Source organism: Penicillium concentricum (genome assembly GCF_028827145.1).
Source record: "Penicillium concentricum strain IBT 3081 chromosome Unknown utg000002l_segment0_segment0, whole genome shotgun sequence".
Lineage (NCBI taxonomy): Eukaryota > Fungi > Ascomycota > Eurotiomycetes > Eurotiales > Aspergillaceae > Penicillium > Penicillium concentricum.
In genome coordinates, this window is record NW_026622755.1 from 4,856,765 (window position 1) to 4,870,116 (window position 13,352).

Below are 13,352 nucleotides of genomic sequence, written 5' to 3' on the forward strand. Positions count from 1 at the left end.
TTGTAGCCCTGGAGGTAATTTGTTGGTAATGCAAGACTACTAGATAACCCCAATAATAGCCCTCCGCTCTCATTGTTCATGTGAAATGAATATATCTCATCTCTTGACGCCGATTATATCACCCCCTAAGGGGCCATCTCTCACCTTGTCAAGTCTCTCTTTTGTCGATTGGAACAATCTCGGGATACCAGCATCTTCAAACTCGATCCCGTTCACCATCTTGGCAACCCCGAGCGCAGACAAGAACGCCAAAGGCATTCCATGACCATTGAAACCCGCAATGACATACTGGTTATCCTCCCCAGGGATGGAGCCGACATGGGGTTGAGAATCCCAGCTGTACCCCATGATCCCAGTCCAGACTTTATCCACTTCGGCTCCGCTGTCTTCCCAGCCATTGAAAAACCGCTGCATATAACCATCGTAATGGTCTTTGACTTCTTCAATGAGAGTCGAATCATCCACACTGTCGTACCATGAGCTCAGAACAGGGTGGTATCGCGAGTTAGCTCCACCGACAACAATGCTACCGTCCGCACGAGGGATGAGGTATGAAACTACATTGTCCTCTTCGCGGATAATATAGGAGTTGTTCAGTAGAGGCGCTCTTGTACCTTCAGGAACTGAGATATGAGTACACAGCCCTTTGCAGGGAACGATAGCTTCGCGGTACTGAGGAAGAAGACCCGAGACGTAGGCATTATTCGCATACACAACTTTCCGAGCGACTGTTGTGCCTCGTGTTGTTGCAATAATAAAGCTGCCCGAGGGTTGCCGTCTCACAGACGTCGCTGGAGTGTGTGCCTGGAGGTTCACCCGCCCAGTCTTGAGAATCGAGGCGGTCAGATGAAGAATGAATTTGTACGGCCACAAGGTTCCTGCCGTGAAAGAAGCGCACGCTTTGGCGCCCTTGACACCCGAGATACCTTCCGCATCCTTGCCAAGCACAAAGAAGACATCCTTCATGTACTCCAGATCACGGGATACCAGGGTGTCATAAAGCTTTTTGGCCTTTCGGGCAGCTTCCTCGTTGGACCATACATCGATAGACCTCGTGAGGGTAAAGTCACAGTCGATTTTCTCTTTTTCGACCAAGGACTTTATGGCCTGTATATGTGCGATTTCAAATTCTATCACCTCCAACGCGCGTTCAGTTCCCCCTCGGTCGATTGCCCTGGTCATGGGGGTGTACATGTCAGGCCTTAGGTGGCCACCATTACGTCCCGTCGCGCCTGAACAGACACCTCGTGCTTCCAGTATTGTGATAGAGAGTTTTTTGTCGCTGGCCTCTCCTTTGACCAAATGGTAGGCCGTGCTAACTCCTGCGTAGCCGGCGCCTATGATGACAATATCACTCGACACTGGGAGCTCTTCTGTGGACCGATGATCGTGCAGTTCGTGAATATCTCGAAGCCAAAACGGCATAGTTGCATCTTCGACAGGCTGTCGGGGTGTATTGAATGAGCCGCTTGGAGACATGGTGAGCGAAGTGAGATTGATTGCTGCTGTTTGGCCTCGGGGAGATTTCGCCAGTTGACGAGCTAGGCTCTGGTTTGTCGACTTTAAGTAATGGCTGGGGTTTTGGTTCTCACCATTGGGGGATTATTTCGCAGATGGACAAATTAAGATAAAGAACTCCGGTACGTCGGCATTCAACGACTTGTCAACACCGTGAAACTCCTTGACCTGCCCTTATCAACCCCACCACCCCTGTGGCGCCCGGCGTGGCCCACTCCGACGGACCAAAAGGCACTCCGAAACCCCTAGGGCTGACCCCGGGGGCTTATCAGCCGATTGGCAATGGTAAAAGGTCTTGGATGCATTCAAGACTGAGGGGTTGGAAATGTAGATCCATTCAGATTGCTTAGTTCAAGCCAACCACCCTGAGTCCAATCAACGGTGTTCAGCCAATCCATATCGTTGAATGTGTTTATTTCGGGGTCAATATCATGCTGTCTGCCCATCGCAGGTAGATTTTGCCCTGGAGACAGCTGATCTTGAGGACCATAGTGTCTCTGGGACTGCTGTTCGCCCAGCATCTCTTGTGTTTGCATGTCACGCGACTCCAAAGAATCAAACATGGCGTCAATGATTCTCTGTAGAACGGCCTTGAACTTCTTGCTAAGCTGCACATTGTTATCTGTAGGCCGTATCCAGTCAAGTAAGGCTTTGAACATAATCAGATTTTGAACCACTTCCGACCGCGAGAATCTAACATAATCGTGAGCGGATGTCGATGGAAGGTCGCTTTGTGGCGCAGGTGGCACGAGATTACTTGCTCGCAGAAGCTGCACGCATAGAATTCCCGCACAAGGCATGCCGTATGACACGGCCTGGATGGATATCAGTTATTATTGTATTCTCAATTCAAATAACCAGCCAAGCTCTCCATAAACTTACAATCCAGTCAAAGGCATGGTGGAGTTCCTGTAGCTGATCGCGATTAAGCCATAGAGACAGGATAACAGACATGGTCTCTTGGGCGATATCGAACAAGTCTTGGCCACCACTGAACTGCCGCGATACGAGTAGGCGCTGGAGGAGGAACTGACATTGCAATACATCAAGGTGTATGCGTGTAGTGATATAGACTTCATGAGCGCTGCGTTCGTGGGATTGTGAGGCTGACTGAAGATGCCATTCAGAGTTCCCCCGGTACTGAATGTGCGGAGGATATGAAGCAACTATCTTCTCTAACTGGACTTTCAGGTGTCTGCAAAGAGGTTGAAGTTAGCGAGATGTATGTAATATCTTCCAACTAACGCACTCTACTTGGGATTTAGTAAACGTCGAATTGACACTCAGCGTCAGTTCCAATATTCCCTCCCGGATAGGACTAAGCATGGCCAGTGCGCGAAGCCAAGTTGTGGTAAATATATGACCATTTGTGTTCCAGCCATTCGAGTCAAGCTTTGCAATGGCCGCAGTCAGTCTTTCTCGGCCCCCATATACATCGTTCTCGCATAAATCGAGTGGGAGAGGGGACTGGCAGTAACGGTTACTGAGCATCGGTGGTCGCGCATTGAACAAGCTGTGAGACTTGTCGTAATAATACATCGACGAAGCCAGTGATGCTCGGTGTTGGGAGAATGGCGTGACTTCCTTCGCAGGAGTGACGCGGTGCAATCCTGCGCTTATAAAAGCACTGCGGACAGTCCCGTAGTCGACCCGTAAACGGTCACCTAGGCTGAAATGAGCTCGATTCTATAATGTGCCAATCTATCTCGATGTTTGCGACTCACTCTCGTCACTGATTAGGATGCTTTGTAGTCTGGTGCTATTCTTCATGCAAATAACCATGATATCACTGATTTCAAAGTGCCCTTCGCAGAGCCTTATACAGGCAGCAGCACACTCTCTCATCCTGTCTGCGGCAGTGTTGCGATTCCTTCCGTGCTGCTCAGGGAGATTAAATACTGGGTCCCACTCTTGTTTGCATCTGAATGCAATTCCAGCCCAGCTGAAAAGAATCCCGATCATTTCCCACCGCAGATTAGGTCCACCAAACCAGTTCATCCAGGAGGCATGGTCTGGATTGCTTGTATCATCGCAGTCAGGTATTGAGCGAGGCCGTTTGTGGTTGAGAAACAGATCATTCGCCACTCTCAATACTGATTCGCGTGTCCGGAGCTGACCTAGCTGACTGGGATATTCGGTCCATACTTGTTTCAAGCATTGCTGGATCATGGTGGGGGACAGCCATATATCATATATATGGTGGATTTCTGTCATCAACATGTCAAATGTACGAGCAGTGGGAAAGTTGAGCAGTGTTCTGACAGCCAACTCCACGCGAGACCTGGCCGTCACATCAGGCTCCCGGCCTAGCTCGTGGTGGTTGGAGTTTGTGGCATCGAGCATCACTGCGTCAAAGCTATTTTGGTTTTCAACAAAGACAGCAGAGAAGCGAGTCGTCTCGTGTTGGCCCAGCTCCTCGTGAAATAGCATGTTCCGTTTTGATGCGCTCGAGCGGGCTGTTAGTCCCGAGCTCGCCGCGGGGCTTGGATCCGCAGGGGGAAGGGAGATTCCTGTCCCGACCGAAGACGCAGTAGGAACCTGGAAGGTACTAGAGACATTTTGAGTAGTCAGTAGGTCCACGGGCAGCGTTGTGTCGAAGTGTGTGGGTGTGTGGGAGGCCGGAGGGCGGCGCTTGGTCATAGGAGCAGGGTGATAGATGCAGTCCAGGCTCCGCAGGAGACAGCGCGAACACTTTGGACTTGCATGGTCACAGCGAATCTTGGCCTTGCGACATGGTTCGCAGGCTTGCGGTTGGCCATTATGGCGTTTTCTTGGTTCTGCGAGCATCGCGTCTCTTCTCAACAGGTGTAGTTCCCCTTATTTTTCACTAACTCGGTGATCCACATAAATAGTAGACATTTCTGAATAATGTTAAAGCGCACGTTTGTAAATGCGAAATGAACCGCTCGGGTAGAGGATTCTACCATCATCCAAACAATTGAAGGCTGTTGAGTAAATTAAGTAACGCGATGGCTTTATCGCGGCCGATTGGGAGATAAATGTCCCTGTTCAGGGGCCAATCATTGGATTGTGCCAAGCGCCTAACAAATTGGGTGTTGCGGCAAGTCAACGATAATTCTCAAATGGATGTAAATATTGAGATGAAGTACCTTTTGTATGTCATTCATATACAAAAGGTACAAATATATCAAAGCCTCAACCTTCAGTTTTCTCAACACTGGAACTAGCTAATGGGGAAATATGTGCACAAATACAAAATATAAATGATATCATTCTCCTGCCAAAATTAATCCCAAATAATTAGTATAGTGTATTCTAGTTTCTACGAAGTCATGAATGTGTATGATCCGAAATGCCATCTTATTCTGCTATCAAATGGACTCCATCAAACCTGCCGAAACCTCAACATCCATCCATCACATCTATCACATCTATCACATCTATCACATCTATCACATCTATCACATCTATCACATCTATCACATCTATCACATCTATCACATCTATCACATCTATCACATCCCCACCTTGACATTGATCATCAAAAGTCATCTTGCCTATCAAGCTTACCCCGCAAGGCACCGATGTCTAGCAGACTGCCAAACATAGCCGCCTCAAAGAGTCGATTTACCTGCCAGGCATGATGTGCAGCATGGGTAAGCAGCCATGTCACTTCATATGCAAACCCAAGTGAGTAGGCCTGCGCCATAGCTACCTGGAGTCCCTCAGACAAGTCATCCTCTGCTTTTCTACTACGTGTGGGATGAGGTGCCTAGGATGTCAATTCCTCGTCGACGACCACCTGTGAGACACCCCCTGCTTCAAGCTACGTAGTACGGTCCTCTCAGTATATTGCCGCTTTCAAATGAATAACGCTATGAAATACCGGTTATCTATGGAATGTACTCGGGCCTTCGATAGGTGGTCCAGAGACTAATCGTCAGATGTAACCTTGAAAGTTGACGAACACATTATACCCGAGATAATGGCGAATGATGTGATTAACCTACATGTAGAGTGATTGCTATTATCTTCCCTCTTTCGACGACCCTTTATGGAACGAACAATCAAACACCCGGGGTTATAAGCCCTGTGACAACACAACGTTGATTGCATTGCCGCATCAATATATGGAATTTTGTTAATTTTAGAGAGGTCAAACCGCAGTTGGGGGCTCTCGTAAAGTTCCTTAAGAGACTAACTTTGAGGTTATATCAGGCCACAGGCGATGAAGATTTTCAATGGCCCCGGGCAGTTAGAAAAGGGTTGAAGCCCGTAGGATATCGGAGCTCTGCAATCATCGCCTGTACTCCCTCTTGCTGCTAGAGACGTAGCACCTGAGAATAATACCTGCTACACATTTCATTCACAGAATAAGAATATGCCCCCCTCCCGCACCATTTTGGTTCAAGTTATGATATTCCCACGATGGTGCCATCAGTGTGCGTATCTAAAGATCTTGCGCTATTTCTTGCTAAGCTGCGGTCAAACGTGTTGCACCAACTGCTAACCAAAGGTTAAATGAAGGCAGGTGATGCCAGCTTTACATAGTTTCAGCATATGCCAGGTATCCTCTTTTGGGTCGTATGCTCCAGGTTGGGTGCCCTTCGACGAAATATCGGTCAGTATAGGCTAGACATCGTCCAGAATTACACGTAGTATGGGTTTCGAGTATTGAACAACCTCAACATCTTTGTAACCAGCTTTGAGAAGAGAAATGACCCAAATAGTGGCTGACAGATACCATCAAAATTTGCATTTAACTCGAACAGCTTATCCCGCACATTGTCTGCATTAGAAAGGCAATGAACTAGCATATCCGTATTGGTCTAATCCAGAGGAAAGCTATTTAAATAAGGTAAGGTTCAAATTGTTTGACGAACTACTGGGTTCCTCGTATGTCTATGTAATGCAGAAATTCTTATCAATGATATGTTGGTTCCAGACTTTCAGCTGCGTCGTAGCATGACGGACGTTTGAACCAAATCCTTCGAACAATGTTCAATACGGGTAGTCTTAAGATAACCCTCTGGTTAACAGGAAAGGATTTTCATTTAAAGGTCAGCCAAGAATCGCTGTAGCATATCTGATGTCCAGGGGGATGGCGGGGATTGACAGTACCTTCTTTACTCTGTTGGTGTGACGAATCCCTGGCGAATTCGTCTCCTACCCATCATGGCATCTTCCACCAAATCTTCTACTGGATGAGTATCCATCATCTTGCCAGCGAGATAACCGATCGTCACAGTTGCAAACAAGAGAATGGTGCAGAGAAACGGCTCCATCGTGAGTAAGCATGGGCATAAGCAGGCAGCATAAACGAACGGCAGAGACATATTCGTAAGCGATCAATTCAAAGGGTACAAAGCGCCTCTAGTCTTCTAAAAGGGTTCTTGGTAAAATAAATTGTTTTTCATAAGTCGGGAATGGTTTACATACAGGTCTTTAATAAGATGAATGAAAGAACTCTATAAAAAAAGGTCATAGCTCATATGGCACTACCAACCAGACATGTTCCTACGTAGGAGCTTTACAATGAACTGCTAATCTTGGATCTTCATACATATGCAGGCTTCAGAAAAGGTAGAGACTTGGTTGTCAATACGCGTACTTCATATATAATTTTGGTATTTAGCAAGTTGGTCTTTCGAAATACCCCGAGAGGTTATTTTATTGATATAATACAAGGTGGATGTTTAAAGCACACTACGAAACTAATGGATGAACCCGATCCTAGGTGTTTGTTCTTTGGGCCACGGTCGTGGTATCTATCCACGCGGCCCGTCCCTATATTCTGACAGGCCGCATATTTACCACACCGAACGAGTGTCTGAAAATCAAGTTGTGTTGTCACACGACATATATGTTGTAGAAGATTTTGAAAAGTTCTATCCTGCATAACGCTTAAAACTTAGTTCACGGAAAATATATGCAGAACAGATCAGCACTCTATGATCTCGGCGGAACTGTATGTTGTACAGACGATATACGGAGTGAATAAATTTAATATCTGTGTCTATGTCCCTTGACACTTGAATTTTATGGCTTCTCCCTCACTCGACGTCATTGTTAGTAGTTTACTGAATATCCCCTAGCTACGTGCCATTTATTAGGTTTGAAGACAAGAGAATCACTAGGAGTTTCCCTAAAATTGCAAAGCGACTAATAAAGCTCTCCTATAAGGTATGGTCGTATCTACTAGATTAAGCTCCGAGGGAAGCGAGACTACTTCTCCCATTAACGTGGAAAGATGATTAGGGCATTCATAGACCATGGTGTATGGATATTAGTGACTATATTGGTAGGCTAGGGTCAACTTAGCATTAAATATAACGAGCTTAGTGTATCTTAAATCAACTCACTGTCCTAAAGAAAAACAAGCAATATAGGGAAAGTACGGGGTGCGTGACAGCCTATAGCTAAGTGGACAGTGGATAATCAGATATCCCGTCTCGTTAAGAAGAGTGTTGAATGATATACCAAGTGTCCGGTAGTAGAGATGTCTGGTCTCTCAAACGACTGCTAAATGCTTCTGCTTTACTAAAATCTACTCATTTTCTCCAGAGCTATATCAAAGAGAAAATGACTCTTTGGCATCGGGGTCCGAGATAACCGAATACGATCGACTAACCGAATAGGGAAATTTCAACATCTCGTTGGAAATATTGGACAGGGCCTCAGCCTTTAACTAACCTAATTGGCGTAACTAGCCTCATTTCCAAGGTGATTTTATGTTTGCCATTAAGGGATATTTTAGCTCCATCTACTTTCCATCTTAACTCCATCTTCAAATTACACAAATACGACCGTCAGTTCATTACCCCTGAACGGACCCAAATGCCAATCAAACAATACGCCCTTAGGCGCAGGAATATCAATGGCTCAGCGCAGCCCGAGACAATCGGAAACAGTCAAGCGAGCCCGTTAAGCCTGTTAAATTCAACAAACCCTACCTCGAGCCCTGAAAAGTCGTTCTCTCTCCTCCGTCGCTGTAAGCGCTTCGCGGGTAAGCGCACCTGGACGATTCCACTAGCTCTCGTGTTGGCCTTCCTCTCACTATACGCACTCAATCCGACCGAGTCAAACCCAATCTCTCATTTCATATTCCTCTCTTACAAAGCCGAATCTGCGAATGGCGACCCAAATGCCCCCACGCAGTATGGCAAAGGCCTGTGGGACATAGCATTCGTGTCATTCTACGTAATCGTGCTATCCTTCACGCGCGAATTCATTATGCAAGAAATTCTACGCCCTCTGGCAGCTTCGCGCATCAGGTCCCGGGGAAAACAGGCCCGCTTCATGGAGCAGGCGTACTCTACGATCTACTTTGGGTTGCTCGGTCCTGTGGGGTTGTACGTCATGCGCCAGACCCCCGTTTGGTACTTCAACACGCGTGGCATGTACGAACTCTTCCCGCATAGGACCCATGCGGCCGAGTTCAAGTTTTACTACTTGTTTGAGGCGGCTTATTGGGCGCAGCAGGCTATCGTTATGCTGTTGGGGATGGAGAAGCGTCGGAAGGACTTTATGGAGCTTGTTGCGCATCATATTGTGACACTGGCTCTTATTGCGCTTAGCTATCGCTTTCACTTCACGTATATGGGCATTGCTGTGTATATCACGCATGATATTAGTGATTTCTTCCTTGCCGTGAGTCGCATGTCTCCCTCCTAGACCAGTTCTGCTGGTTGCGACACAACCCACAGCATTCAGGCCATCCATTGACAATTTCGCCAGGTTTCCAAATCTCTTCATTACATCGCACCGGACATAATGATCCCCTTCTACGCAGCCTCGATCGGCGCTTGGGTATATCTCCGCCATGTACTCAATCTTCGAATTCTTTATTCCCTTCTAACAGAGTTCCGAACTGTCGGGCCCTACGAGCTCAACTGGGAGACTCAACAGTACAAGTGCTGGATCTCAAACGTGATCACCTTCGGGCTTCTAGCTGTACTCCAAGGTCTCAATCTTTTCTGGCTGTACTGTCTGTTGCGAAGCGCTTTCAAGTTTCTCGCGACGGGTGAGAAGAAGGACGATCGTTCTGAGCCGGACGAGTCTGAAATTGAGCAAGATGAATGCAAGGTTGTTGGGGGCAATAATGACTATGCTTCGTTGAATGGCAATGCATCACCCAGTGGGAAGTTCCAGCATGTCACTGATAGTGTTAATATCGCTGTTAAGGCTCATGGGGCTCGCTAAAGTGGTTCTCCCTACGGGGTGCACACTGTGAGAAGTATCAAGTTGATTTTTCTTCTTCGCACGCATTGACTTCATTGTTCAATGACTTTGGTCCATTCATCCGTCGTGTTGTGTCATGTATCATGTTGGTTCGATTTTATGTGTTGTTGTTTTCTGTTTCATGGTTTCTATTGCGGGCTTGCGATGCCTCGATTCTTGCGATTAGGTGTAGTACTATACTACGATATATTTGGATATAATAATGATAATGGATACTTACAAGGTTGAGCCAGGAGTTAATCAACGTCAATTAGATAGATAATCCATCCCAAGGGGTAATCTGCAATTGAGTGAAATTATATGCAGCCAAGGGTATGCTTGCACCTCATTGGTCGCGCCGTATATAGTGAGCAGAACAAGTTAAACATCTAGAACTCCAGAGCTATGTGCGATAGTGTGGGATCTACAAAATGAGATTGTAAAAGTTTTGTATCACAAACTAATCAAGAGAAGCGCAGTCCCTGGCTGGGGTCCCAGGTCCCCGGCTGAGGAGCACGGGTGGGTTGGCCCGGGGCTGGTCTAACTGCTGTGTTGGGGGTAGCATTCGGAGGGGCAGCGGCGGATCCGAATCGAATCCCCATTTCGGGAGCCCACATACCTGGCATACCCCCGGGCATACCCCCGGGCATGCTCGGCGGAGAAACAGGGGGTGGGGCTACTGGTGCGCGCACCGGTTGGGGCGCCGTGAGAGGTGTTGTCTCAGCTGGCCGTACGGTGGGTGGGGGTGGCTGTGATGGCGCCTGGGCGGGCTGCGCAGCTGAGTAGGCAGAGGGAGGGTGGTGTGCTCGAGGTGGTTCCTGAGACTGCTGGCGCAGGTGTGGCTGAGAAATATGCAGTGAAGCCATCGCTGTGGCATTGAAGATATCTCTGGAACTCTGATGTCAGTGATTGGGGATAATATGTTAGGTTAGTGATGGGTGAGAATACATACGCTTCCAGCTGGCTTGCCTCCATGCGACGCTGGTGGACAAAAGCCTTTGCGTCGTCACGGAATCTGGCTACGATCTTTGCGAGGTCATTGTAAAACTTTCGCCCGACATCGAGGTTGGAAATGATCTCCTTATACTTTAGGTATCCGTTTTCCAGGTCCTGCAGCGCCGCTTCTCGTTCCTTTGTCGAGGCATCACCCTTATGAGACCCAGTAAATGCACGGTTAGCTTCTCGGACCTGGTCCGAAAGATGGTCTTGCTCTCTCCGCTCCTGGGCCAGATTCTCACGGTCCGAATCATACAGCTTCAGCTGCTCCTCGAACAAATCCTCGAATTGGCTTGCCTGGATAGTCTGCATGGGGAATTCCCGCTCCAGTCGAGCTGTCTGTGCTAAAAGTGCCGGGTCTGAATGCAATCCTTTAGTATATTCCAAGAACAATGAATAGGAAAACACGTACGAATATCATCCGCGCGAGCTTTTTCCTTCAACGTTTGAATTCGCCGCTTCCGCCGATTCTCCATTCGAGTGATCTCGCTCAAACAGCCGCGCAACCGGTTAGCCTCGCGCTCAACCTCGGGTGGAATCACAACCCTCCGGCTACTGGGCACAAAGGATTCCAAGTCCCGGTTCGTGCCAGTGAGAACGATGAAGACAGACCGTGAATCTCGCAGCTTGCGCTGGACAAGGTCATCACTGCCCTGGGCGGAGGTGAAATAGCCGTCAATTTCGGTCAAACTCTTGTAGAGCTTAGGCGCGGCGGATTCCGAGGTCGCGCGGGTCCAGCGATCGGTGCCGTATTTATGGCGAGCTGCAAGGTCTTCGTCCTTCTCAGCTGCTAGAAGCTCAACACCTTCATTGTACACAGCCAGATCATTGCCTTTGACTCTGGCGGTGTCATCGATAGACCGGTGCAAGCGGTTCAGGCCATCTTGTTGACGCATTTCCTCTGCGTGCGACACAAGCGTTGGCGGGAGACCTAGCGGTTTCTCAAGCGCTTGTAATGATCCGGGCAAATTGAGCGATGAAAGCAAGCTTAGAAGTGATGTTAGCAGAATTCCCCGACAACTTTTGTATTTCCGTTGAATACATACTCTCGCAATTTGTCGGTCATCGACTCGAGCTCTCCAATGAGAGTATCATTTACCAGTCGATCTCGGCGGTCGGTGTAAATACTGGCGGCAATGTGAACTGCGTATGGGACCAACTTTGAGAACAGTGGTTGGCCCAACGGCCCATTGTCGCCAAGCATAGAGATCGCATCAGTAACCTGTGAAGGTGCTTTCGCAAGAACCATGCTGGCACGCTCGATACTCTTGAGCTCAGACTTAGGCGGCACAGGGTTAAGGTAAATCATATCATTGTCCTTCTCGGCGCGCTTGAGGTCTTCCCCGACACGGCTCTTCAACCCAGTCAAGTCACCAAGTACAGTCCGATTGATCCATCGCTGCTCTTTCAACCCTTCGTTGACACAGAGCAAACAATCGCGCAGCCGAGCAACCTCTTCCCCATACTTGCGCTTCTCTAGGCAGTCAAGGGCCTGTCGGAACTGAGCAGCAGCAGCAAAGTGGTGATGCTTTGCAGTCATGTGGTGGATCCAGTCAGTGCTGATTGCATTAGACTTGACAGCCAAGTCACCTGCGTCGCCGTAGAAGTCGGACACCTTGGCCGCCAGTTTTGCAATAGATACATCTTTCAGTCCATCTTTGACGGCTTTCTGCCAGAAACATTCCTGGCCCTGTCCGAGCAAAAGAAGTTCCAAACTCTGCAGGGTCATTTCGTCCATATCCTCCGGTGGCGACGTTCGAAGATCTGGGATGATGTCTGTTCGAAGATGGCTCAATACTCCAGCGGCGGAGCAGAGGTAGTTACACGCCTGCTTCAGTCCATCTGCGGTAGTCCGGTTGGTCGCATATGCAAGCTGGGAGTATAAAGCGGCGAGATTGAATATGACGTTCGCTAGTTCGAATCGCAGGTTATTTTGTGAGACTAAAGGAAATTGATTATTATTATTAGTCTCATATCCGGGCCCATGCGGAGAATGTGAACCAGAAATCAACTCACCTGGCCGCGAAGCATTGAAGCCAAAAGCCGGATACCACGAAAAGTCCACTCCGACCTATATACAATGCCTACTATCAGCTTCTAATACCGACTCAAAGAGCGAGGACCTAGGAAGAGCGGCGCACATCAATTGGGAACTTTCCACCCATCCATTTCAGCTGAGCCGCATATGTGACCAGGCGACTGATACCACTAAAATGCGGTTCCTGAACATTCACAGCCTCGGATCGAAGACGATCAATGATCATCAGATCCTCAGCGAACATATCCGGGCGCTGATCATATTTGGAGGAGATGTACTGAGTGATTGCTTCGGAAAGCGACACGGGATGGGAGCGCCGGAACGGGAGTTGGAGAATGTTACTGCAGCAATAGAACAGAAGGACAAGTCAGTGTCATTTCGCTCTTCTTCCACCTGCTTACATGCTTCTAGGAGTACTCACGACGCCATTTTCGCTCAAGGCGGGGGTGTGAAAGACTCCGTTTGTTTTGACGGCGGGAAGTTCAACCCCACCGGGCAACGGGATGACGTTCAGTCGCCTGAGGCATCACTTGAGTCCAACGATACAGTACAAACGCAGTCTTCATTCCACGCCCCTCGCATTCATCATCCTTCAGTATTAATTTGCGCAAACAATATA

The 13,352-nt window shown here is 48.2% G+C and overlaps 3 protein-coding genes across 3 annotated transcripts; 1 reads left to right on the forward strand and 2 right to left on the reverse strand.

The window, feature by feature from the left end:
- Positions 1-96: 96 nt before the first annotated feature.
- Positions 97-4,305, reverse strand: N7517_005484 (FAD dependent oxidoreductase superfamily; the record flags this gene model as incomplete). Its single annotated transcript, XM_056723214.1, has 5 exons — positions 97-1,573; positions 1,831-2,333; positions 2,401-2,713; positions 2,768-3,182; positions 3,243-4,305. The coding sequence occupies 5 exons, from the start codon at positions 4,303-4,305 to the stop codon at positions 97-99; spliced, it is 3,771 nt and encodes a 1,256-aa protein (XP_056579464.1).
- A 4,011-nt stretch (positions 4,306-8,316) lies between these two features.
- Positions 8,317-9,681, forward strand: N7517_005485 (TRAM1-like protein; the record flags this gene model as incomplete). Its single annotated transcript, XM_056723215.1, has 2 exons — positions 8,317-9,129; positions 9,217-9,681. The coding sequence occupies 2 exons, from the start codon at positions 8,317-8,319 to the stop codon at positions 9,679-9,681; spliced, it is 1,278 nt and encodes a 425-aa protein (XP_056579465.1).
- A 482-nt stretch (positions 9,682-10,163) lies between these two features.
- N7517_005486 (putative pH signal transduction protein PalA) lies at positions 10,164-13,162 on the reverse strand (the record flags this gene model as incomplete). Its single annotated transcript, XM_056723216.1, has 7 exons — positions 10,164-10,587; positions 10,652-11,054; positions 11,108-11,682; positions 11,742-12,636; positions 12,712-12,766; positions 12,837-13,074; positions 13,155-13,162. The coding sequence occupies 7 exons, from the start codon at positions 13,160-13,162 to the stop codon at positions 10,164-10,166; spliced, it is 2,598 nt and encodes an 865-aa protein (XP_056579466.1).
- Positions 13,163-13,352: the final 190 nt, after the last annotated feature.